The 27580-nt window shown below is 42.7% G+C and overlaps 1 protein-coding gene across 2 annotated transcripts; it reads left to right on the forward strand.

Annotated features, from left to right (window-relative positions):
• Window positions 1–1583: 1583 nt before the first annotated feature.
• per1b (period circadian clock 1b) lies at window positions 1584–26132 on the forward strand. 2 transcript variants are annotated; one of them, XM_022211159.2, is made up of 20 exons: window positions 1584–1773; window positions 10473–11370; window positions 12616–12869; window positions 13089–13210; window positions 13992–14193; window positions 14291–14485; window positions 15105–15183; window positions 15478–15584; window positions 15747–15900; window positions 16406–16679; window positions 17663–17771; window positions 18045–18204; window positions 18280–18398; window positions 18674–18820; window positions 20279–20641; window positions 21738–22522; window positions 22617–22803; window positions 23110–23323; window positions 24274–24424; window positions 24510–26132. In XM_022211159.2, exons 2-20 carry the CDS (start codon window positions 10976–10978, stop codon window positions 24780–24782), a joined length of 4290 nt encoding a protein of 1429 aa, XP_022066851.2. In that variant the 5' UTR covers window positions 1584–1773; window positions 10473–10975; the 3' UTR covers window positions 24783–26132. The 2 variants fall into 2 exon arrangements, with proteins under 2 accessions (XP_022066851.2, XP_022066852.2); XM_022211160.2 differs by lacking the exon at window positions 1584–1773 and adding an exon at window positions 6422–6559.
• Window positions 26133–27580: the final 1448 nt, after the last annotated feature.

The raw sequence follows: 27580 nt of genomic DNA on the forward strand, positions 1-27580 counted from the left end.
TCTGCCTCAGACCGGTCAAATTATTGGCCTGCATCAAGCAAAGAAAACAACTAAGGAGATTTCTGAAACTACTAAAATCAGGGTAAAAACTGTCCAGTGCATTATTAAAACCTGGTAGAGTAGCGATGGGCTGCACAGTGGGGTGGTGGTTAGCACTTTCGCCTTGCAGCGAGAAGATCCCTGGTTCGCGTCCCGGCTTTCCCAGGATCTTTCTGCATGTTCTCCCTGTGCATGCATGAGTTTTCTCTGGGTGGTCCAGCTTCCTCCCACAGTCCAAAAACATGCTAAGGTTAACTAATTCCTCTAAATTGCCCGTAGGTGTGAATGCGAGAGTGATTGTTTGTCTGTATATGTAGCCCTGCGACAGACTGGCGACCTGTCCAACTCTGGACAGAAACAAATGTTGTGACATTGCAGAAGCTCATCAAAACGATGCCACACTAAATGTGTGACACACCCCCAGTCCAACAAAATACTAGAGTGTGCAATTGACAGTGTATCTAGAATATGCGTATTAGTAAGAGGACCTTGATTTCAGCATTTTGTTTTCTATATCAACTTTCTAAATGACAGAACAAAATAACCGTTACTATTCACATTAATGAGGATGAGGATGACGGTATTACTATTTATATTAGTGGTGTCTTTTATAACTTAAACATTTTAGCTTAAACAACCGTAGGCATAATGAAGCTTCAGTTAATTATTCCTTGTCTTTATTGCTTATTGTTACAAGGGCAATAAAAAAAGTCAAGGTTAGCCAGTAGCAGCCAATTTTAAACAATGGCACTCCTTAAACCTGCAGTTCAACACTGAAAAGTGCATCGGTGTCAAAATAATAAATAGCATCAGTGAGACAAATACAGTCATTAACAGTGTCATTTTTTTCCTAATTTAAGCCTAAGCTTGATGCTGGTTTTAAACACTTCAAAGCTTCTTGAGTTCCTGTTGTTTGTTGACATAGAATTCCACTTCCAACTGCTTATCTGTGGAAGTAGACTGACCAAATGTTGACTTTCTAAGCTGATACACCCATTAGGGAGGTTCTTTAGTCTTCCTAGCACTGCCAAAACTTGGATAGTCTAGACATCCTTAATCAGCAGAAGATGTGAGATTATGATTATTTTTTAACATGGTCAGAGTGTTATAAACATTTTGGGATATTGCTGTGATGATGATCTCTTAGCTTTTCATGCAGTATTTTAAGGATTTGTTTATAGAATGCATACACTGGCTTGAGTGTTTTATGATTTGGTGTATGCAAAGTAGCACCAATGAAAGTGAAACAGCTACTCTGAACGACCTGCTGAACTAACGCTAATTGTCACTGCGATGCTATTATCTGCGTTACGGTGAGCTCCGTTAGGATCCGTCCAGTGTGGGTGCCGGCTACGCCCTCTAATGTTCCAGTATGTTTGGAAATGAACTCGGGACCAGTCACTTTGCAACGTGACCACCGAGCCCCGTGCGGCTAGCCACGCCCCTCACAGCCAATCAGAAAAAGCTGGGTCGGGCTCGGGGCGGGGATTCTTCCTCCTCTCGTCCAATCACAACGGCTGGTTCAACATTACTTGCTCGACCATGTACAGGCACGTGTGTCCCTGCGTGTAAACTAGTGTGAGGTGGGGGGAACAAAAATGTCTGGAGAGGCATTACACACTGATATGCAGACACGGTCCTTGCTACCTGGGTTTATGCTGTTTTTTGACACATTTTTGAGCACCTTATCGTGGAATATCGACTCTCTTGTTGTGTTTTTGAAGCGTACAGTAGGTAAGTTTTATCGCGTTTGTGTTTTAGTCGTGTTTGCTTTGTTGCTAGCATGCTATATGTCACTTCAAGCTATCAGTCCACCACGTACCAAACTGCAGACATCTCTTTCTTTAACTGCCTCACAGTATAGCCACACTATAAGGCGAAATACGACATTTAATGGTGATAATTTATCGGTGTAAGCTGCCATTTTTAGTGTTTGTGGTGTGTACGCGCATGTGAACGTTGCACAATGTGGTAACTGGGCTGTAAAATGTCCCCGTGATAGGTTCAGACAGTATTTACGTCCTACCTGCTAACAATCAGTCATGATCAGTTTTATGGGCTGTTGTGACTGATCAATATGTCCACCATTGTCTTACTAATAGCGAAAAGCACGTCTTGGGTGTGTAGCATGTCAGCAGCCTTGTCTTTTCATGTGCTGATGCTGTAATTCACACTAATTACAAAGTACAGTCAGCTATTCAATACTTCACAGAGGAAATCATGTGTGTTTGCTAGCAACACGAATATAGGAATTCCACTGTTGATGTTGAGCATTTGTTTTAATTTAATCGTTGGGTTTTTCTTATTCCCAACTTTGATGACGCTGTTAAACTGGCAGCAAATATGTGCTTTTTGTGATTTCTTTAGACCTTATCTAACTTAAAGGGACATATAGGTTTGATCCGCTAGAGGCTCCCATCTCCTAATGCACACATAATGTACTTGTTGAAGGCAGATGTGATGTAGAACCACAAATGAACCAGCACCATTTTTGTGGATTCAGTGGCTTATACCGTGCTCCCTATATTATCCACAGTATAATATAGTTACAAGCAGCTATAGGACTATTTTACTTGTGCATTTACTTTGCAGATTGTAAGCCTCTGGTCTGTCAAGTGATGATCTGTGATTCACAGCTGTTCCAATCTGCTCATGCGCGCGGATTGCATTTTCTGCAATCGCCTACAAACACTGCATCTTATCAATTCTCTTGTCATTTCACCACACATTGGGCCTCCCAATGCAAAAAAAATCAAGACTTGCTTTTCTTAGTGGGGTTTCAATCAATCAATTTAACACATTCCTACAAAGAAAAACATTTTTTTCCCAATGAAGACATTGTTAATGTGGTAAATGACAATTCTAGCTGGAAACGGCTGATTTTTTTTTTAATGGAGTATCTACATAGGGGTACAAAGGAACTTTTCCAGCAACCATCACTCCTGTGTTCTAATGCTACATTGTGTTAACTAATCAGGTTGAAAGGCTAATTGATGATCAGAAAACCCTTGTGCAGTTATGTTAGCACATGAATAAAAGTGAGTTTTCATGGAAAACATGAATTTGTCTGAGTGACCTCAAACTTTTGAATGATGGTGTATATTGTTATTAGTAAGGAGTGGTGAACATGGCAAGCTAGCATCGATACCATCATCCTTGCATTTGTATTGTGCCGCTAGAGGTGAAATTCTTGGACCGGCGCAAGACAGACGAAAGCGAAAGCATTTGCCAAGAATGTTTTCATTAATCAAGACACACTGATTATCTGGAAAAAAAAATATTTACACAGTATTGTACACAGAAGAATTACAAATTCCTTCCCTGTTTCTCAGCTTCATATGTATATGTAGGTGTATGTATGTATGTGCATTTGTATGTAATGAATAATAACATGAAATATGTTTTTTGAGACATACAGAATCTAGTGACGTTTCAAAGGATCTACACAGTGTGTCCAGACAGTCCTCTTCCAGCATTATAAACCCTCTTAAGGGCATAGCACCATTTCAGTTTTGCGATACATGTTTTTTTTTTTTTTTTTTTTTAGAGATTATTACACACTAAGTCATCAAAAACAGGCCATGGAGGTTTGAGAGATGGAAATGAATCTGTACAGATGCAGATTCCTGCAGATATCTCACTTTAATGAGTGGCTGAATGCAAAACAGTTGCACATAAATGTTCCAAAAGCTTGCAGAGAAAACTGTACGTAAATAATTAAAAAAAAAGAAAAGTCAGTGCCTCCTTCCTTCACCCAATGAGCAACCCCTCAGTACATCTCAGAGACGACTGTGGGTGTGCACCTTTATAGATGACTCTTTCAGCTATTATGCATAAGCAGTTTAAGCTCGACTGTTCAGACACCAGCAAGCAACACTAACTTTGCCTTGGTGACAGAGGAGGTAAGATTGCAGGCAGTGGCAGAGGTTGTGTGCTCCACATTTAAACCATCAGATCACATGGATGTGACTCAATCTGAGATGCAAACAAGTAAACAGTCTTGAGTGATAAGAAATGACTCACCAGCAGTTTGGGCTTTTCAGCGTGAAGTAGAAGAGCAGCGGCAGCATAGAGCTCCTCCTGTTTGGACTACACACTCTTGGGTTGTGCATTTACTGACAACAAAACTCACTCAGTTCCTTCTATTGTTGAATTTAAAATTGCAACAATGACCTTGAAAGGCAGAGAGGAATTTACCTTTGTAGTTTTACAATCGCTTTACTCCTTTTTAATTTTTGATCTAATTTTCGTCATGTCTTGTTTTTATTGCGCAATGTTATGGAACAGTAAATTTGCATATCATTGCTCATACTCTTGGAGCATGTGATGAATAGAAACTCTTGAATCTTAAATCTCTTGACAATAGCTTATAGAGGGAGTGTTTCTTCTGTCTTTGTTCTCAGATGATTAAACAATCAAGACTGCTGAGCTTTGGTGTTTAGATGCCAGGATGGTTTCAGTTTAGTTAATGAGGGCTGTCTTGTAATTTCACACCCATAGCTGCTGTAGCTTCATCTGCCTGTGACTGGTTAACTGTTTCTCATTTTTCGTTTTTATTCCACATTTGTTGTCAGTATTTAACTCTGTACTTGTTACATTGATTGTTCTAAAAAGATCTGGGCAACTCCTTGTGTGTAGGCTTCATTATACTGTTATTATTATGAGCGCTTTTTGTTTCAGGGCATCATCTTGTAGTCTGTTAGGACTGAGTTTTGCTTGCAGGCTGAACAGAATGCATTCCTTAATGTAGACCAGTGATAGTGACGTTGAGGACGTCTGGATTGGGAATTAAGGCTTCCTGTTTGAGTAACAGCAAAGTTGTAGGCACTGAAAAAAGCTACAAGTGTAGCTTAATGCATTTACTTTTAAAACATGACAGCAGTGCAGGACCTAACAGGAAAGAATTGCTCATAAACCTAAAAAAAAAAAGTTTATGAATCGGTTAAAGAGAGCACAAATTTTTTCTGGATAAAAGGCACAGAGAAAGCATTTGGCTAACTTGACATTTGCTTCATCCTTTTGAGATTTTTGAAGGTTTTATTCTTCTCCCAGTAATGGAAGGGCACTGAAATGACTACATTTCTATAAGTATAGTGTACTGATATAATTTTGGCTCAGATAATGGCAGCAGAGCTGTCATATCAGCTTAGATGCATTACATATGCCAACAATGCAATCACTGAATGAAACATGCCGATAGGGAGTAAAGAATTCCAACATCAGTATGTCAGCTGATGTATATGTATGTGTGTGTATAATTAGTGATTAGAGGGTCATTTTAAGTTCTCTTACCATCTACATACTTCACAATCTAGATAGCAACTTACCATCAAGACAAAGCTTCACCACTGCCTGCTCAGCTGTGATGCGTACTCTGTAGCAGTTAGTGCTGCTCTACTAGACAGGCTTTACAATGGCACCATTTGCAAATCACAGCAAGCATCTCATTGTGGATTATGTTCTGTAAAAGAAGTTTTTGTGTCAGGTTATATGCCTATACAGATGTATCTGACAGACCGATCTCAGCCAGTATCATCTGATGACTGTTATATTGATCTGTATGTAGTTATAAGTAACTACTTTTGGTGAAGGAAAGGTGAAGTGTTTTCAACATTTTCAGCATAGAATGATCAGAAATTGAACATGCAGACAGTGTAGATATAACACAGACTGTTAGAATACATGACAGCTAAACTTTTTTGTGCGTGAAATGTTTCATCAGACCGTTTGGCTCATTAAATATATTAAATATCTTGGAGGATGGCAGATAAGGCTTGGTATAGTTAAAGCGAGATACAGTGGTCCAGAGAAAGTTGCCAGGTGTTGTGGATGCAGTGCCAACAAGGAAATGACAATAAGCAAGCCAGACAGAGTGCTAATCATTCGTTAATCATTTACTCCCCCTTTTGCTCCATTGTTACTCAATCACTTTATTGTGCATTCATGATCTTACTACTACAGTTTTGTAATATAGCTTTCCACAACTCCGATTGATTTTGCACCACTGCTGATACCAAAAGTCTTCAAACACGTTCATCTATTATCTTATAATTCTATAGTGTGCCTAAATGCGCGTTTATTTAATTAAACAATCTATTCAGTCACATGGTGTGAAGAGGTGGACATTTTTTATTATCTGACCTCATGCGAAACGCGTGCTGCTTTGTCTCATAGGCGTACATTGTGTGCAGTACCGTGTCTTTCGCCCGCAAACTGATCGTGGATCAGCTCGTTGCGCTGCGTGCATCGGAGACAAACCTGCAGGCGGGGCTGAGACCAGTGTCTGGCAGCCGGTCTGTGCGCCCCGTCGCGGCGGACCAGCCTCTGTGGGACGCGCTCCGCCATTGGTCCGACGCGTCGACCAATCAGCAGCCGGCGAGGCTTGCGGAAAACACCGCCGCGGACACGTGCCGTTTGTACACAAGAAAGCAAAGCGGGGCAGAGCTGCTGTGCAAAGCGCCGCTGGACAAGTGGAGCAGTTTCTGCCTCGGATACGCAGAGCAGCGAGGGAAGCGAAACGGTACTGCTTTATATTGCGACTGAATACGAGAGAGAAGCGCGTCGTGATGCGGTGTGTTGTGTTTGTGTCGAGACCAGCGGAGAAGTTCACACATGTTCACGCACGCAGCGACGCCACACCTTCCTGCAGCCTCCATCGGTACAGTGCAGAGGCCAAGTCTGCCGCTACACCGACTTTGCAGTGCAGTTCTTTTGTTTCTTCTGATGCTTACCGGTTGACAGTGATTGTGCACATAATGCTATAGCTGTACACTTAGCATGTGTAGTGCAGATTATGTCAATGTAGTAGTAATTAATGCTCTTTTAATGGAAGGAGAACTTACTTTATTTACTATTTGTGTTGGTTATATAGACAGTGTATGGGTTTGTGGCTTGCTTTCCAATAGCATATGCTCTGTTTCAGTATGTGCAGAGTAAGTTGCTTTGTTTGAAACAATGCAGTTAGCTAAAGGCTGCAGTTTATGACATATGCTAGGCAGCATGTTTTACACTGAAATTAAGGGGTTTCACAAATTCATGCTGTCCTTCTTGTGTGGCAGTCAACCTCTTGGTAGTGTCTCGTGTGACAGTGCTCTGATGCTGTAATGTTGCAAATAAAATCCCCAATGTCTGTCAGAAAAATGATTACGTATTCTCCAAAAATCTAGCCATCCAAAATGCCCAAATATTCAGTTTATAGTTATAGAACCCCCCCAAACCAGCAAGAATCAACATTTGATGAGGTGTAAGCCTTGAGCTGTGTACACTTTTTCTTAAAAATGACTACTTTTACTCTTCTGTAATTGTCTCAGCTTTATCTGCAACTTCCAGCTTCTTTCAGTGCATGTCCTCAACCAAACATAGTTGGTCGTCTTTGGCCTCAAAGCTAACAGATAACAGTTGTTTATATTTGATTGTTTTAGTGGCCACAGTGTGTGCAGTTTTCCTTAGCAAGGCTTGAGTGTTCTAAAAACAGCATTGTGTTGTGGTTTGTCGGCTTCCACAACCTCAAGTGTGATATTTTTGAGTGCCATTATACTGTAGATGTGTTCTGCACATAGTCTGCTATAATCATCAGTTGAGTTCTCTTTGATTAGTGCGCTGTAACTACAGTCAGTGTGCTGATAAATAAATCACCTCCTTGTCTAATTGCAGCTTTGCAGATAGTGTTTGTATCAGATGAAGACTTGTTTCCTTACCATGATAGTGAGCAGATTTGTGGCCAACTGTTGGAGAGGAGCCCAGCCAAAGTCAAGTAGAGAAGTGCTGTTTAGCTGCCAGTAATGCTGTATGTCTCTGCTCAGTTCATTGTCTCCTGCGTGTTGTTTACCACAATAGCGGTGTTTTTGTTGATTTAGTTTTGCTGTTGAAGTGAATGTGGAATTTATTTAGCCCCTGCAGTGATAGTTCTTTGAGGATTGACAACAGACAACTTCAGTTTCACCACGTATATTGTTGTTTGTTTCTGCCAGCACCCACTGAAAGGTTTTGTATAGTACCATACTGTCCATCAAAATCCCAAGGTGACATCTTAAATGTATGTTGTCTGACTAACACATTTCAAACTACAGACAGTCAATATGCAAAAATTAGAACAGACAAGAGCAAGTTAGAAATGTTTGATTTTTTTCTCACTAGAATCAATTGAGCATGCTATGTTTGGTTATATTGTGTGTTCACAGCAGTCACAATCTGAAAACAGCATGTAAGAGGGATGCTGCAGTTTGTCATCTGGTTGTGTAATACTGTGCAAAACACAATGGTGGCACTGCTGGAATAATGACTTCTCCATTCCAAAAAAACGAAAATCACACAAGTTGACTGGATAAAGTTGAACTAAAATGAAATCTGACCTGCTAGTCCACCTGAGGCAGCCAGGAGATCACATCAAAACAGGAAGTGTAACCATAAGCCTGAAATGAAGCAAATGGGAGGCTGAGGGAATATTTGCAGGGCAGAAATGTAATCAGATGTATCTCAACCCAACTTATGTGGCACCCCAACCACGTTATGGATGATTCAGAGGCCCAGGTCTCTGTGGTGTCAGGCCAGTGTTTTCCCCTCTGTCACCCAAACAAACCCAATGTGCATTTCTCATAGAAAAGGATTTATTCTTTTGCATTTGCGTTACAACAAGTGGCAGTTGAGAGCAACGCAAGTCAAAGCAGAGAAGGTGAGATGAAATTTCAGACGTGCTGAAGTGTAAAACTAAAAGTGTTGTGTTGGCCAGAGCACAACAGCACGATCCATCTCGTAGTCAACGTGCTTTGTTACATATTCTTTCCCACACCAAGATAGACACTGTCTTGCATAATCGGAGAATGGTCTTCAAGAGTGCGTTTCCTGTGAATAATCTGAGAGGGTTGGTGCCATAGTGGGGCAGTGGTTTGCAGTGTTGCCTCACAGTCATGAGTTCAGACCTGACCTGGCTGGCTGACGCGTTGCAGTGTGGAGTTTGCATGTTGTCGTTGCGGCCGCGTGGGTTGGTGATACAGTTTCCTCCCACAGTCCAAACATATGCATGCCGGTTGATCCTGAATATCTGAACGGGCTGAAGGGAGATTTGAGCGTTCATGTTAATGTATCTATGCTTTGACCCCCTCCGATTGGCTTCAGCTGCATTACAGCAAACGGACTGAATTTCTTGAGCAAAAGGTCAGTACAGCTGGCTTAGCAAAAGCGGGTGGGTGGACCGGGATGGAGCATCCAGGTATTCTAGTAGCCTGAGCACAGTTCACCACCTTCATGTGTCTTTGCTACCACCCGTGGAAGTATGCATGGATGCCAGCCTGCCTCAGCACCCACTCACGCCTTGCTTGCATATTTCCAGATCTTAATTGCTCCTTCCCCCGCCGGTCCAGCCATAGCACACACAGTTTGTCATGTGCAACTGTGCAGCGTCCATCTGACCAAACATAATGCCGATTAGCATTTTATGGCGAGCGAGGAGGCAGCTCGGTCGTGCTGCACAGTATCAACACGAGTCTATTGAACTCAAATACCTGCAGCTGATCACCTCTTTCCATTCACAATTTAGGTTATTTAAGCTTGATAAGCTACGCTCGTCATCAGCTGTCCACACCTGTTATCTCCCTGTCAGATCTAATGTGCAGACTCCAGCTGGTGGCTGCTCTCAACTTGTCCACTCAGCCGTACTGGGTTGTTGCGTCAGTACAGGAAGCCGATGTATGTCTCAGCTGCCAGCGCATTAACATATTTAAACCTGTCCCGGACAAATTCTGCATCAAGGCATCACTCCACACCTGTCAGAAGCAGGTAAAGGGGGTTGTGGGGCAGCCAGGTGCCTAAAATTGAGAGAAGTGACGACTGAGCGCTAGCCTGTGTCATCTACTGATTGCGTCTGCAGGTCTTAAAGGATTACAAATGGGAATAAATAGCGCTAGACTTTCACTTGCGTAGGTGGTGGCCATATATAAACTATGAGATACTATTCACGAGCAAACCTTAATTTACGTGAGCTCTCCCTTCTCCTGCGTACTGTTTGTTTTGACTGTCCTTAAAGTAAAAGTGGACTGAGCTGTGACGACCAACAAATGTAATTTAAGCATTAGCACACGTTCACCCGTTCTATATCCAGGTGTGTACGTACGCACTTGCAGCGTGCAAATAGTAGTCGGAGATTATTGTCATTCTGTGCTCCCCATGAGGTAATTGTTTTATTCTTGATAATCTAAGTAAAAGGCGGGTCCTGAGCAGCCACACCTTCCTACATTGTGGCAAACATGAAGTCTGCACTGCGCCGCAGTGGAAACATTTCATGGCCATATTTGAGTCCTCCTTGGAGGCCAACATGATAAACTGACGATAAGCCTTCCTATTTTGCCTTGGGATATACTGCTGAGACCATGACAAGTACTTTATAATCCTAATATTGTTGCTTTTCTTCCTGTGTCCGTTTCTCTGTTTTTTTCCAGGTGGCCTTTAGCACCTAGAGCAACACCTCTCTGAAGAGGCGAGAAGACCAGATACAGAGTGAAGGGAATGTTTTTTGCTCTCACCAAGAGCTGTTTTTCTCGCTCTGCATCTCTCATCCCATCTGTTGGAGCACTTATGCCAAGGCTGTTTCATAACAAGAAATTCATGTCTTGTGTGCAGTACTTTGAGTGACACTTTTTTTTCTCAAGATAATTGGAGATACTGTTTAGTCTTCTCAAGAGGCATCCTTTGATTTTTTTTTTTTTTGGTCTGCATTTTGTTTAAACATCTTCGTGGAGGGGTTTGCAGCCCCAACCTCTTTGAACAGCTTTTGTTTTGCAGGAGGAACAATGAATTTCTCTCCTTAGTTTTTCAAACTAGCAACCAACAGCTATGATTCACTTGTATGTACATAGTAGTCCCACTTAAATTACAGTTGCACTATTTTTTCCACTCCGGCTGACCCCAGAATCAAGCTGTACCAGCCTCATCCTACTCTAGTATGAGTTATGACAACTCTAAATCAACGCCCAGCAGCAGCACTCGGGGGCGAGTGTCAGGGGCTGAAGAGAAGGACCAGGAAGCCGACTCCCAGGGGTTAAATGCACAAATAAGTAGCAGTGGTCAGCCCAGTGCCAATGTCACCACTCAGGAGCAGGGAAGCGGGGCCGGAGGATCGGGCTCCGGAGGCTTCTCTGGAGGTGGAAGGGGCCCCAACTCGGACGATATGGACGGGCTTTCCAGCGGGAACGACTCCGGAGAGAGGGAAAGCGAGGGCGGGATGGAGAGGGAGAACAGGTCTCGCGGGCATCAGTCCACACGCAGCTCACACAGTCACAGTTCATCCAATGGCAAGGACTCTGGCATGATCCTGGAAACCACAGAGAGCAACAAGAGGTAAGAGAAGGAGAGCAAACTAAATCATCATTAAATTCATGGTGTACAGGCTGCATTCAGTATACACTACCACTAAAAGTTTGGACACGCCTTCTCATTCAGTGCTTTTTATTTATTTGTATTATTTTCTACATTGTAGATTAATACTGAAGATTAACACTTTTGTTTACAACCTAATTCCACATGTATTCTTTTATAGTTTTGTTGTCTTCAGTATTGATCTACAATGTACAGAGTAATTCAATAAAAACCATTGAATAAGAAGGTGTGTCCACACTTTTTACTGGTAGTGTATGTTTACTGTATTACTTCTAGAGAAAGCGTTTAGTTTTTCATATTTGTGTGGTTTGATGTCTTCTTCAAGCACAAGTGTAACAGAAAATACTTCAGACAGTAGATAAAGATGTGAATTATACCCCGCTGCTTTCATTATACAGGCTGGACACGAAGGAAATCTCATTAACTATCCTTTTTTTGCCTCCACTGATTAAATATGACTTTGTTGAAAGAAAAAAGAGTTGAACTGGTACTTCTCAGTGGATGTGAAGGATGGACATATCGAACGACGGCAGATAAATTTAATCTTTCAACAAAGCCGTATTTAATCTGTGAAGGCAAAAAATATGTGTAGTTAATGAAACAGGAAGTTATCAGTGCAGAGAAACACTGCTCTACTTTGAAGGCAGATTGCTTGATGGCCAATCAGGAAAAGGTTTACATGACATATACATAAGATGTGCACAATTTTCCTTATCAACTTTTAATTATTTCAATGTAAATATTCTCAAATGTTGTATTTAATATTATTCTACACATATAAAGTGATTGTAAAATATAGTGCAAACTTCATGCAGAGCTGCTTAAGGTTACTAAAGCAATATTGGTATATTTATATAAGTTATGCAGTGGATTCAAGCATTTTCTTAAACACTACCTAAAGAAGAAACACAGCAAAAAGTTGAAAAGTTCAGAGAGTTTAACTGAAAAATATTGTCTCATTGTCAGAATGGACATCAGTAAATCCTATTTATGCTCACTGTGTTGAATTCCTCTGATGTAGTAACATTTTGCACATATATAAGGGCAAAGAACTTAAACAGAGAGCAACAACATTGTGTTAATGTTCTGTTCAGTGTAGCACATGCTTACATGTATCAGCAGCAGCTTTGGACATACACATACATTCATCCGTCTTTAAAAGGATCATTCCGTTCACTGTCGTCGTAACTTTTCCTCCTTCCACAGCTCCAACTCTCAGAGCCTCTCGCCTCCCAGCGGCTCTCTGGCCTATAGCCTGCTGTCAACTAGTTCGGAGCGGGACCCCCCCTCCACCTCTGGATGCAGCAGCGACCAGTCAGCGAGGGTCCAGACACAGAAGGAGCTAATGAAGGCCATCAAGGAGCTGAAGCTCCGCCTGCCTGCTGAGCGCAAATCCAAGGGTCACTCCAGCACTCTAAATGCACTCAAATATGCTCTTCAGTGTGTCAGACAAGTCAAAGGTGAGGGGCTGGTTTTGTTTCCATCTTAATTTTGTTTTTACAAGAAAGACATACTCAAGAACACGACTATTCACATGTGACTGATCGCTAAGCTGTGATGAATTTTCACTTTTCTGAAGAACTCTTCAGATGCCGTGTTTGTTATTTTTGCATGAATAATTTCCACTTTAATATGTGGTGCTTTCTGTAGCCAGACTAAGAAAGTTTGAATATTTCCAGCCAACAAAGAGTACTATCACCAGTGGAATGTGGAGGAGTGTCACGGCTGCAGTCTGGACTTATCTACCTTCACAATTGAGGAGCTTGACAACATCACCTCAGAATACACCCTCAAAAACACTGTAAGTAAACACCGCCATTCAATGAGTCCTGCTTCATAAAACTACTCCTGAAAGTACCTCTCATTCTTAGTTATGTTCTTTCGGGAAACTTTTTCTGGGTGTGATCATTTTATTACTTTTTCTACGCCCAGGTGTAACATGTGACTAAAAAGACAGGATGGTTGGTCCAATCAAATGGCATTGAATGCACGGTTGAGAAACGCATAACAAATGTTTAACCTGCTATGTATTTGTTTTAGCTGCAGGGGGAGTTCTGAGCAAACTGATTGTAACTTACTCATATTTCCACAGTTACTTGCCTAGTGCTCTTTAAAGCCATTCAGATTGGATTCTTGTACTTGATTGTTCTCACTTAATCTAAATCAGGGGCAAGCTTAGATGCATTCTGGACATTTCTTGCATTGATTTGTTCTTGTTTTCCATTTATTAGTGAATAAATGAGATGGCTTGGGATATTATAATATGGGTAAATTATGCAAATGGAGATGTACCGCCTTGCGTTTTTGTTTTTTTTTGTTTTTTAATTAAAGGAAATGTATCTGGTGCAAAAAGAAAATACATTAAAACACACAGATTATAATTTGCTTTTAAAAAATTGTCTTATCACAAGGGACTTCTTCTTGGCATGTGTTCAGGAGCATCCTTCTTCACACTTTTATAATTCAGTAACAGAAATTGATTCTAAGAAGCTGCCAAATAAACAAGATCTGATTGGTTAGCTGTTGGAGAGGTCAAATCAAGCCTCATCAAATTGCTAACCGCCTCGTCTGTTTTTTTCCAGGACACATTCTCCATGGCAGTGTCATTTTTGTCGGGGAAGGTCGTGTACGTATCGCCCCAGGGCTCGTCCCTGTTGCGCTGCAAACCCGAGTGTCTCCAGGGGACGATGTTCTCCGAGCTTTTGGCCCCGCAAGACGTCAGCACCTTCTACAGCAGCACAGCGCCCTGCCGCCTGCCCCAATGGGCCTCCTGCATCGGGTCTGGTAAGCTGATCCTGACAGGAATTGGGACAAGATGTGTGGTCTTTGGCGAATGTATTCCTACTTTTTCCTGTGCTGACTGACTGACTGTCTCCCTCAGCCTCTCCTCCGGTCGACTGCACTCAGGAGAAGTCCATGTTCTGTCGGATCAGCGCCGACCGGACCCACGGGAGTGAGATGCGCTACTACCCCTTTCGCCTCACGCCCTACCAGCTCACTATCAGAGACTCGGATGCTGCTGAGCCACAGCCCTGCTGCCTGCTCATCGCGGAGAGGGTCCACTCAGGATACGAGGGTATTGATACTATAAGGCATTGTATGTATGGACGAGATAGAGGGATGTGTGTGATCTTCTCATTCCATGACAGTGTGTGTAACTGTTTCCCATGTTTTTGTTACAGCTGTATAGCACTGATGAGGTTTTGTCCGATTAATTCAAACATGTATCAGCTTAACAGTTGTTTGAATTCATTTAAGTTTAACCACTCATGCAGATAGACACAAAATGTGTGGTTCAATAGGGCAGCACATAAATCAGTGTTTAATATTGTAAAGTAAAACAAATGATCCCGGAATAGCAGAAGAATCTGAGGGAGGGAGTCTAGTTTCAGAATACTCACTCTTAGTCTGCGTAAATGCTACGAGGAGAGTTGCTTTTTCAGAATTTGTGAAGGAGGTAAATGGCATTTACTTTCATTTAGTCTCTACTGTTGCCCTGGAGCACAGGGAGATAGAAAAGGCAGACAGACTGCATCTCCGATTCGATCTGGAGTACCATATTCCTCTGAATATGCATAATATAGACAACAAATGGCCAGACACCTTTTCAGAACTGAATCTTTTTCTTGATCGAGTGCTTCATCTATTCAGTCCCCCTATCCTTATCATCTGTTGTACCTGTGTCCTCTGTGCAGCTCCTCGTATCCCTCCAGACAAGAGGATCTTCACCACCAGTCACACTCCCAGCTGCCTCTTCCAGGAAGTTGATGAGAGGTCAGTCACGAAGCTTCTGACAGAATTATTATTACTGCTGTTTTGCCTGCTGACTATAGTGTAAAGTGATGATAAGAAACCATCAGTAAAATTACAGCCACAATTGTTCTAAAACATTCCAACACACGCAGCAGAAAGCACTTGAAAATTCCACTATATTTAGGTTTCGCTGATGAAGATTGAATGAACTGAAGCTCTTATTTACTCCCATAATAATCGGATTCGTCAGAACACAAATGTTTTGTTCATGACTTGTTAAAATGGTGACAGTGTAGAATTGTGATGTGTTTGCAGGGCTGTGCCGCTGTTAGGCTACCTGCCTCAGGACTTGGTGGGAACCCCCATCCTGCTCTGCATCCACCCTGAGGACAGGCCCATGCTGGTGGCTATACATGAGAAGAGTGAGTCCTTGCACTCTTACATACACTCTTACATCCTTCCAGTCATAGGGAGTTTATTTAAATGCTCCTAATGTTCGAGTAAGTATTTAATGTCTTCCATATCTGCTTCTTGTTTCTATCTCAACATGCGCATACAATGTCTGTTCTGTCATCTTCCTTCAGTCTTTCAGTTTGCAGGGCAGCCGTTTGACTATTCGCCCCTGCGGATGTGCGCTCGCAGCGGGGAATATCTGACCATCGACACCAGCTGGTCTTCCTTCGTCAACCCCTGGAGCAGAAAGGTGGCGTTCATCGTAGGGCGGCACAAAGTCAGAACGTAAGCTTCTTCATTAGCTTAGTGTTCTTCTGTTCTCCTCTCAGCAGTGATTGTAACACTTACTCAGAAGCACAAGAGCACATTAGCATAACCTGAATAGACTGCAGAGTTGTTGTTTTTTTATGCTGTTCTTTCCACGTTTTTGTTGAGCAGAGTTTGAAATGACACAAATGTGCTAGTGGGAGGAAGGAAACTTAGTGCGTTAGTCATCAGTGGAGCAAAGCTGCCCCTGACGAGCACTTTGCACATGTGCAGGCACATTCAACCAAAACTCAGAGCCTAAAGAGTTGGAAGAAGGATGTGTTTATGACCATCTGTAAAAGTGGCAGCCACATGCGTAGGCGTAAAATGGCAGACAGGGAGTCTGTTTCCATTATATACCATATGTAGAATATTATAATGGAAATCCAGCATTTGGTAAAAGTTATTTCTCAGCCCAATCTGAATGTGAGATTTCACCGCTCTCTTGTGCTAAGTGGCCGTCTCCCTCTGTCCCTGCCTCCAGGAGCCCTCTGAACGAAGATGTGTTCACCACACCGCAAGGCTGCGACAGTCGGGTCACCCCCGACATCGTCCAGCTGAGCGAGCAGATCCACCGGCTCCTGGTGCAGCCGGTGCACAGCGGCAGCTCCCAGGGCTACAGCTCGCTCGGGTCCAGCGGCTCACGGGGCTCCCGCCGCTCCCACCAACAGCACCACAGTGCCTCCGCCGCCTCGTCCAGCGACAGCAACGGCCCTGCCATGGACGAAGCTGCTGCCGCGGTTGCTTTACCTAAGCCTGTGAGTCTGAGCAAGAAACCAACAGAGGCAATGAATTCTGGAGCCAAGATTGGTCGAGATTCAGGCACAGCCCAGTTAAACTTCAACAGCTGTGCAGAGTAGAGAGGCTCTTTTGGCCTCGTAAAAGTTAATTCCTCTATGTGCTGGCCAGTCAAGTAAACTCATTAGTTTACTTGACTAAAACAGCTATTTTCCTCTTTACTGCAATATATATTGAAAAAAATAGTACTTTTATGCACTTTTAACAATTGCATTAACCCCTTGATGCCTATTGTTGTGAATTTGCACCATACCACTTTCATTCAGACTGAAGCCAAGATAGCGTATCCATTCCCCCAATGCCGGTTTCTGCATATTCAATACGTACCTCTGAACCTTTTGCAAGTACTAGTTTCTCGTAAGACCAGTAGGAGTGGGACCTAATTATTATATATCCGTTATTATTTTGCATCTTTGTGTAATAGATAAATTAACAATCTTCACTTATTTGAGCATCAGCTGGAAAGTAAAAACACACAAAAAAAGTTTTTATTTAATTGTAAATAAATTCAGGCGCCAAGGGGTTAAATGTTAAATAAACACTATTGTTGAACAGTTTGGGGTCACTTAAAAATGTCCTTGTTTTGGAAAGATTTTTTGTTTTTTCAGTGAAGGTAACACTAAATGGATCAGAAATCCATCGGGGTACAGAGGAACATTTCCAGCAACCATCACTCCTGTGTTCTAATGCTACATTGTGTTAGCTAATGGTGATGAAAGGCTAATTGATGATTAGAAAACTCTTGTGCAGTTATGTTAGCACATGAATGAAAGTGTGAGTTTTCATTGAAAACGTGAAATTGTCTGGGTGACCCCAAACGTCTGAACAGTAGCGTCTAGATAGATATATATTTATGCCTTTTTTCACATGAGCAGTTAACAAAATATTGTCATTTATGTCATTCCATGTGTGAAGTAAGAGTCTGGTGCTATGATCTTTCTAGATGACGTTCCAGCAGATCTGCAAAGACGTCCACATGGTCAAGACTAATGGTCAGCAAGTTTTCATTGAGTCTCGCAACCGTCCACCGCCGAGGAAAAACACCAGCGCTGGTAAAATGAAAAGACGACTGACTGATGTCCTCGGGAATTTTTTTTGATTTATAAGTTAAAGATGGTTGTTAACAATGATGGAAAGGGCAAAATCTGTCTGTCATAGGGATGAGAATTGCAAAAAAGCAACTGTAAATACTAAATATTGACACAGAAATGGAAATGTTGGGCTTGTTGCTATTGAATCTACATTCTAAATGTGCCAACTTTACAGAGAACTGAGAACCAGCTGGCTCAACTTTCATTACCTGTTGCCCTTTATTCGTTATCCAGGCGCAGCAAGCATCAGAGCCATCAACAGCGACCCGATCAGAGGTCTGATAGCGGACATGACGAAACCACCCAAAGCTTTGGTGCCGGCACCGCTTGTACCGAAGGAGCCAACCGCTGGCTACTCCTACCAGCAGATCAACTGTCTAGACAGCATCATAAGGTTTGCGCAGAGACCTGAAGCCATCTCTGTCTTTCTTTGTCTATCATTCTGCTCACCTAATGATTTTCTGCACAGGTACTTGGAGAGCTGTAACATTCCTAATACTATAAAGAGGAAGTGTGGCTCCTCCTCCTGCACTGCCTCCTCAACATCTGATGATGACAAGCAGCAGGAGGCCAGTGGCAACAACAAAGGTATTTAAATATGATGGTAAACCAGTTTGAGGTGTTATACAGGTGATGATAGAGATGATTAGGTGGTTCCTCTATACATGCAGTCCAACAATGTGATTAATTTTCCGAACATTCGTTTTTGTCTGTGTGAATTTCTCAACAAAAAGAGTGATAGACAGACAGAAAAGCTTGATTGTTGTTTCTTTCAAAAGCTTCTGCAGTTGCTCCAAGATTGCTGACAAACCTGGTTGTTCATGTTGCTCTGGAACTGAAATGTCATGATGTTTTCTCTGCAGGTGGTTCAGTTAGCCTCGTAGGTGAACCACCTCCTCTGCCTCCCCTGACCATGGCCACAAAGGCAGAGAGTGTAGCCTCAGTAACATCTCAGTGTAGCTTCAGCAGCACCATCGTCCATGTAGGAGACAAGAAACCTCCCGAGTCAGGTGGGCATCGTTAACACACACTCTCCAGTTTGTTGTTCTTCAGGGTCTTCCTGGAAATCATGACTTCCTTTTGCTTTGGTCAAAGGTTTGAGTTAGACTTAATGACCACTACTGTTCATGATGACTTCCTACTGTCTTTTTCGCTGCTTATTTTGCAGTTAAATTGATCAAAAAACATGTTTATCGCTTAGGTAATTCCTTCATTATTTGTTGCTTTCATCTTTGAAGTGTTTCAGTCTTTTGCTGATGTTTTCTACTATTACTTTAATGTCTTTATAACCCTCGTGTTGTCTTGTAGGTCAAAAATTAACCTATTTTAACGTTTAAAAATGTGGAAAAAAATCTATATTTTCACAGTGAAACTTCAGATGTCCATCTTTGAACATTTTATGGTGGGAAAAAAGAAATATCCAGTGAATTTCTTTGGATTTTAGTTGATTTTTATGGGAATGTTCTTAAAGAAAATACTAGAAGTTTTACTAATGTAATCATTTTAGGTATTTTTAGGATTTCTTTGGAAGATTTTTACACATTTTTTGCAAATGTTTTCAAGAATTTTCTTGCCAGATTTGGGGGATTTTTTTAAACATAAAACTTTTAGGGAAATTTTCAAGGAATTATTGAAATTGCAAATTTTCAGAAATTTGGGTGATTTTTTTTTTTTTTTTTTTTGCTGAATTTCAGGATATGTTTCAGACAAGGAAACAATGTATTTTTGGTGCCTGTAAATGAGGACAACACAGTGTTCAATCACGGAATTTTTCCTGCAAAACATTTAATGCTAAAATGTTCCAAGTAAAAACCTAAATGACAGAATTGTGTGTACTGAATTTGAGAGAAATTAAGTGTCTTTTGTGCAATATAACAACATTATGATGCCTTGAATCACAAATGGAACAAAAAACGTACCTCACATTTCTTCATTAATTAAAAGAAAATAGGGAAAAAATCTAAAACATTTCTCAAGATGCCCACAAGTATTACCAACACTTGAAAACAATAGGAGCTTCACTTTTTAAATGATGCTGCTTACATTTGTAATTGGCTTCCATGCCTTCTCCTACCTGAGCAGTGCCTGCTGTTTAGCCCAGTTCAGCAGAAAAGTTCAAGACTTCTTTGGCCCGTGACTGTCGGATGGTGCTGAGAAGAATGTTCTGTTTTTCTGCAAAATCTGGTTAAAGCCAAAAGTTTAAGTTTTCTGTCCAAAGTATGACACAGATGAGTAGTTAAAGGCCCACTGGAAAATTGAAAATCTACTTATTCTTTCTGCTTTTACAGTTTCTGGTTCTGACAAATGCCGTAATTTGTGTAAAGACAGCATCCTTTTGGAAACCCGATGTTGGATTTTTGGGCTTCAGAGAGTTCAAAGTTATATAGTTTTAAAGTCTTTGTATTTAACAGCGTGCGTCTTTCGTGTCTTCTGTAACGCCCTTCGATTCTTCCTCCCGTTTCTCACAGACATCATCATGGAGGAGGCTCCTATGACTCCTACACTCGCTCCTCCTACCACTAATACTCGGTCAACTCCTCCGGCGAGCACAGCCACCATCCGCCCTCCTCCTCCTCCTCCCCCGCCTCCTCTCCCTCCGGCCAGTCAGCCGGAGAAGGACAGCTGGAGAAGTGGAAGTGTGGGAGGCGGAGGGGCGGGAGGCGGAGGCGGCCGGCTGGGCCTGACCAAGGAGGTGCTGTCCGCCCACACCCAGCAGGAGGAGCAGGCGTTCCTCGACCGCTTCAAAGACCTCAGCAAGCTGCGTGTTTTCGATCAGACGGCGTCGTCGACCATGCACCGCCACACCCCGGCTGCCAACCCTCTGTCACGAGGTAGGGCCTTCCATCAGTCCAACACGAACGCAAACACACTCTAATATTTATACTTGTCTGCACACGGGGATTTAGTGGCTTATCATCATCATACCTGACCGTATTCAAAATCAAGCTTGAGTTCCTAAATTATGACCTCAAAGAAAAGTGTGTATCTTGGGAGCTGCAGCTTTTATTACTAGTTTGTAGATTAGATGATCTGCAGAAAAATTATGGAGTCAAACAAAATGACAGAAATTTAGAATCAAACTCTTCAGTATTTTGCCTTTTTTTTTTTTTTTGAATGTTGCGGTGGATTTTTTTCGTAGTTTTTTAAATCTAGAACGAGAATGGTCGTTAGCTGCAGCTCTGCTCCAGAGTCCCTTCATATGTTTGCAGTTTTAGGCTCAGAACAGGCTCCTAAAACCCGTCAGTCCAAAGAGAACAACATTTTCTGGTGTTTTTTGAACAAAAAGTCAGTGGTGTTTGCCTCCCATTAAAGATTGAAATCCAAAGTCCATTCATATTTCAGGCATTTTTGTAGTTTAACCATTTATAACATGCATTTTTAAGTTAAAATGAAGTCAATCTTCGGTCTAGTTAAAATAAATCCTTCCAAATCAAAACGCTTTTGAAGAAAATGCAGTTGCACATCCCATAAATTCAGAACAATCTGTGTTTTTGATAAAAGAAAACTGGTAACAGTCGTAGAAAGATTAACAAAAATAAGTCAAAGTGGTCACCTGTGTGGGAAAGCAAGAGGTTGTTTGTTTTGCCTTTCAATTAATGCAAATGGGATAAGGGGAAAATAAATGAGGGATAAATGGCAATCGTCCTCCTGATGTATACTATTAAGCCACTTGTGTTCATCAAATATTTCAGCTCATTAATAGGATGTTTTAAAGCTTTTTGGAGGCCTTGTGCAACACACACATTTTTATACATAAATGACTTATTTTAAAGAAATTGTTACACATTTACCAAGTAAATACAATCTCTTTACACAGTAATAAATGGCAAACTGAAACCATTTCCCTCCCTGCACTAAGCCCTGCCTAAATGACCGTTACTGATGGGAAGTGCTAAGATTAATAAAGTGTCTCCTCCTCTGCTTTAGGAGTGCGTTGTTCTCGTGACTACCCAGCTGCAGGAGGCAGCACCGGTCACAGACGCGGTCGTGGTGGCAAGAGACTCAAGCACCAGGAGTCATCAGACCGACACAGCCCTCTGGGTCTGAGCGGGAGTCATCCGGACCACAGAAGCAGCACAGCTCCCATGTCCTTCAACATGCCCCTTGCTCCCCCCACAACCTCCTCCTCCTGGCCTTCTGTGGGCTCCCAGCCAAGCATTCCCTCTGCCCCCTTTGCCCCCGGTATGCTTCCGATCTACCCCGTGTACCCGCCGCTCACGCAGCCCCTACCAGTCCCAGATCCGTCCCGTTTCCCCCCTACACAGATGGTACCTCCCATGATGGCCCTCGTTCTGCCCAACTACATGTTCCCCGCAATGGGAGCGCCCATGTCTCAACCAGGTGCCACCCCTGGACACTTCTACAATCCCAACTTCAGCTACCCCGGGGCCCCCACAGCCACCGCCCCCCCTGTTATTTCGAACCCCGTACCCATGCCAGGCACCGGCGCCCCGTCTCGTAGCAGCACCCCACAGTCCTACAGTCAGACGCCGGCTGACCGTGAGGGTGCAGAGTCCCCCCTCTTCCAGTCCCGCTGCTCCTCCCCTCTCAACTTGCTGCAGCTGGAGGAGTCGCCGAGTAACCGGCTAGAAGTTGCCACGGCGCTAGCGGCGTCACAGCAAGCCACACCTGCTGCACAGGGCGGTGCAGCTGGTGGACAGAGCTCAGCCAATCAGAGCAGCGCTGATGATACGTCCAAGGAGAATGAGAACGTAAGGAAACAGACATTCAAGATAGGATGTCCAACTTTATGTCATGTAAAATGAGTTTTCATTTCACGGTGTCCTGTTTGTTTTTCCCTGCTAGGGTGAGACTAATGAGTCCAACCATGATGCCATGTCCACCTCCAGCGACCTGCTGGATATGTTGCTGCAGGAAGATTCCCGCTCCGGCACCGGTTCTGCTGCCTCTGGTTCAGGCTCCTCTGGAACCAGATCCTCGGGTTCAGGCTCCGGCTCCAATGGCTGCAGCTCCTCTGGCACCAGCGGCACCAGTAAGCACATCCATTTATCTTTGAGTGAAAGATTTTGACCTTTTGTTCTTGCCAACAAGCGCTGTGTGAAATGTGTGTAGATTTCCATCAAAGAAGAGTTCAGGGTCACCTTAATAGTCTTGCTGCCAGCATAACGTGATAAAAGGCAAAAGAGAAAAGTCTGCAAAATGTTGATCTTGGATTTGTAGTCAACTGTATAACATTCCCACATAAATTTAGGATTGTTTAATATTGGAATGTAGACTGAAATGTGAATCATCTGACATGTTTACCTCCAAATAAATCTCCACTTCCTTGCTTATTCAGGCAGCAGCCAGGGCAGCCACACCAGCAAGTACTTCGGCAGCATCGACTCATCAGAGAACGACCACTCCCGCAAACAGCCAGCAGGGGGCAGCAGCAGCGCTGGAGGAGACGGTGGCGAGGAGCAGTTTATTAAATGTGTCCTGCAGGACCCCATTTGGCTGCTGATGGCCAACACAGACGACAAGATCATGATGACCTATCAGCTGCCTGTCAGGTATAGCACCGGGTGTGATGTAATTAACCCTCCAGTTGTCCTCACTTACGGACACCAAAAAATGTCGTTTCCTTGTCTGAAAAAAGTCAAGAAATTCAGCCAAAGAAATTTACCAAATTTCTGAAAATTTGCAAAATCTTCAGGAAGAAAATTCCAATAATTCCTTAAAAATTTCCATTAAATTTATTCAAAAAAAATCTCCCAAATTTGGCAAGAAAATTCCTTTAAATATTTTCAAAAAAATTGTAAAAATCTTCCCCCAAAAATCCTAAAAATATCTAAAGTGATTACATATATATATCAGTTAAACTTCTATTATTTTCTATAAAAACAGTCACAAAAAATCAAAATCCAGCGAAATTCACTGGATTTTAGTTGATTTTTTTTTGTGAATGTTTTTAAACATTTTTAACATTTCTTTTTTCCACCAAAAAAATGTTCAAAGATTTCCCGAAAAGATTTAAAATGTGGACATCAGAAGTTTCACTGTGAAACTGTATTTTTTTCCCCCCACATTTTCAAACAATTTCGACCCACAGGACAACATGAGGGTTAAGCAATAGAGGAGACTTGTGCTGTGAATTGACAGCTGGAATGACTGCTCTGCTTAATACTGGAGCATTTATTTAGGGGATCTGTCTTCTATAAGATGAAAATGCTTTCTGAAGAAGTAGAGCTTGATTTCTAAAAAAAAATAAAAAATGGAAAAAGAAGAAGAAACCATACCACTGTCGAGTCAAATGTTACATCAGTTCCCTACTGTACAAAAAATAAGAGATACCCAGTGTCTATGTGGTGTACTATTATACAATATATACAGTTTTCCTGTGTTGTTTGTCAATAATCATACATATTCTGAGCTGCCACTCAGCCATATTCTGAAAAACTAGCTAATGGTTAAGAAAGATGGCACTTTAACACTTCCCCACCTTCTCTTCTCTGACCAACAGGGACATGGAGACAGTACTGCGAGAGGACCGTGAGGCTTTGAGGAGCATGCAGAAACACCAGCCTCGCTTCACCGAGGACCAGAAGAGGGAGCTGAGTCAGGTTCACCCCTGGATCCGCACAGGACGACTGCCCCGAGCTATCAACATCTCTGTAAGTGCCGCAGGTCAGCCCGTGCTCGAAAAATGTTCATAATGTGAATCATTGTGCTTGAAATGGAGTGTTTCCGTGTTTTCAGGGATGTACGGGCTGCAAGTCACCCACTTCTGCGCCTCCCGCCACCCCTTTCGACGTGGAGATCCACGAGATGGAGCTGTGCAGCGTGCTGAAGGCTCAGGAGGAGAGCGCGAGCACAACCAAGAAAGACGTGGCGGAGACAGCCATGGATGACGGACAACCCGAAGACGAGGAGGAAGAGGAAGGAACCAAAACACAAGACGGCAACCAGGAAATGACAACAGATGAGCAGACGTCGCCGTCGGAGGCCGTGGAAGAAAAGGCAGAGACTTAACTGTCTGAGTCCGACGTGATTCACTAAGTAGGTGGCCAAATATGAAAAAAACACTCGTGTTTTATCACAATCTTTCCACGCAGATTCACGGAAAGTATGCACCTTTCAGGACTTTCTGTGCTCTTTACACGAAGGTGTAAGAAAGACGAGCTGTGCTGGGACACTAAGGTGTATATTGATCAGATGACTGCCATCCATTTTTCTGGACGGGCCAGGCAGGACTCTCGGCCGTGTTCGTTTTCAGCTTTGGCTTTGACGACAGCACACCAGGCACGTTCTAGGACTGCGTATTGAATGCCTTGGAAACCACCAGACTTGCACACTCAGTTTTAGAGTGAATTAGTGCATTTTTTTTCTTTTCTCCTTCAGCTGTTCTTGTAGTTTATTGCGTATTTATTGAAGTTGTAAAATAATCAGAGAGGACTAAGGGGAATGTGTTACAAAAATGGCGCCTTTCCGTAAAGATGGATGTGCTTCACCACAGTGTCCTCCCTTTTTAATCTCTCCTGTTCAGGGTTCGGATCGCGAGGAAAGATGGGAGTTCATGCGTAGCTTCTCTTCTTGCTGAATGTTTGTGGGATCTTGCTCCCACCTCAATCCCGAGTCGTGTTTTTTTTGCTTCGTTGGGGCGGGAGGAGGATGGGGAGGGGATTTTGCCTGAAATTAACAAAAGCCACTTTCACCCAGTAGAGAAAATGTACAGTAAGAGCCACCTTATTTTGTAACATTGTGTATATTTTTATACGTACAAACACGGCAGATAAAGGAGAAACGCCCAATAGAGTATCTGTGCTGTACAAAGAATATGTGAAAATCCAGAATTTAAATCTTAATTTGCTGCAGAAAAAGAAGCAATCCGATGACTGTTTCTGAAATGAAGGCGGTGTTAGTGGCACAGCGGTCAAACTGCTTTATTGATGTACAGTAAGTTGTGGGGCAGCGTTGCAATCGCCAGAAGAGCACCAGAACTTTTGAGGTCGCTCTTTGGCCGGGCATTAGTTTGTGCTGCACAATGCCGCTCGGATTCTCTCACACAGTATTTCCCGACTTGCCAGCACTCTAAGGAGCTGCAAAGCCTTGTGTCGCCAGTGCTTGCTCATGGTGGTGAATAGATTTTGAAAGAAGTGGACGTAACTGTAAAATAAAATAAAAAATCCCGAGAGTTCGGAGAGTGTTTACTATCTTCTCTTTTCCGCTCTGTCCCTTTCTCTCTATCTCTTCCTCTCTGTGGCACTGTTCTGGTCATGTGATATCCTCTGCTTTATGGCGTCAGTGGTGACAGTTTCTTAATATTTTTGTGAAATTCTTTGTACAAAAAAAGACAATAAAATGACTCGAAAGACCTTTAAATGTGAAGTCTGATTTGTTTTTTTCCCCCCCTTCTTGCGCAGTTAGTTGTATGATTACATCTCTTTTCGTGCTATTTTCGTTGGTGGCTGTTTTGCAACAGTTGGCCTGGATACAGAGAAGTGTCCGGAATGAACTGGAAGCAGGGAGCGGATCATGGAAGTTGCTTTTCTACCCAACCGCAGTCTCCTTCTATTCAGCTGTGGTTTCAACCCAAAGTGGTCACCGCAGCTTAAAAAAGACAAAAGGCATGTCCCCGTTTAGACAAACACAAAGCGGCTAAGTTGACTTCGTTGAACATAATGGTTACAACAATGGCAGCAATGATTATAATTTATGTGGGGCAGCTAATGTTAATAAGCTAACTATATAAAAGTCACATTATATGGAGCAGAAATGTGTCTTTCTGTGCCAACAGACAGAATATTTGGCTGAATGGTACAGCATATTTCAGGTTTATTTCGGTGACTGTATTTTTCATTCTTTCCTGCACTAAAACATTTCATCAGCCACCTTCTACCACTGAGTTCTGTGTTAAGGAATTTAATCTCAGTAATTGACCATCAGTCAAATTGTGCTTGTGTGTCCAGGCAGGAAATACTTTGTGCTAAAATGCTAACAATTTCACCATGACAGTGGAGATGACTAGTAGTTGTTTGTATTAAGCATAGTGCAGTTGGGAACAATTGGAATGCCTTTGCAGTTTGAATCAAAGTACTGGAACAGCTCAAAATATACACATGACATTGCAAATGTGTTATAACAAGCAGGTACTCCTACATCCATGCTGATTTAAAAAAGGAGGGAAAAATGGACATATGTACTGACCAGCCACAACATCGTGACCACTGACCGATGAAGTGAATATCATTGATCGTCTTGCTATAATGCAACATTCTGCTGGGCAACCCTGAGTCCTGACATTCATGTGGATGTTTGACATGTTCCACCCACCCAAACATTGCAGAGCAAGCAACCCCCCTCAGTCCTTGATGCCACCCTCAGCAAGATAATGCACCCAAACACACCACCAAAACTGCTCAGGAGTGGCCCGGGGAACACGACAGAGCTAAGGGGTTCCATGTTTTCCAGATCCAAATCTTACAGAGCATCTGTGGGATGTAACAGGATAAGCCTGATCTAGGTAGGTCCCACCCTGCAACCTACAAGACCCACAGAATTGACTGGTGCCACAGGACATCCCCAGAGCTCCTGTGTCCATGCCCCACCTGAGTCAGAGGAGTTTTAGCAGCATAACGGGGACCAATACAGTATTAGGCAGGTGGTCATAATGTTGTGCGCTCATTAATAATTCAAATCTGACAAGCCATCGCTTCTGGAGTCAGACAAGCCCACCAGTGAAAGCCTTGTCTTCAAGTTGTGGGTCCACTGGGCTCAGCACCTGCAGAGGTTGGTGTAGGAACCTGGTGCACTGCAAGACAACGACACGT

This window comes from Acanthochromis polyacanthus, chromosome 23 (genome assembly GCF_021347895.1).
Source record: "Acanthochromis polyacanthus isolate Apoly-LR-REF ecotype Palm Island chromosome 23, KAUST_Apoly_ChrSc, whole genome shotgun sequence".
In the NCBI taxonomy this organism is placed as follows: Eukaryota; Metazoa; Chordata; class Actinopteri; family Pomacentridae; genus Acanthochromis; species Acanthochromis polyacanthus.

What these genes read in the sequence shown, in the direction of transcription:
- per1b (XM_022211159.2), top strand. Translation starts at nt 10,976, where the DNA reads ATGAGTTATGACAACTCTAAATCAACGCCCAGCAGCAGCACTCGGGGG. An exon ending in AATACACCCTCAAAAACACT is followed by an intron (nt 13,211 to 13,991) that starts GTAAGTAAACAC and finishes GTTTTTTTCCAG; the next exon opens with GACACATTCTCCATGGCAGT. An exon ending in CAAGAAACCTCCCGAGTCAG is followed by an intron (nt 18,821 to 20,278) that starts GTGGGCATCGTT and finishes CGTTTCTCACAG; the next exon opens with ACATCATCATGGAGGAGGCT.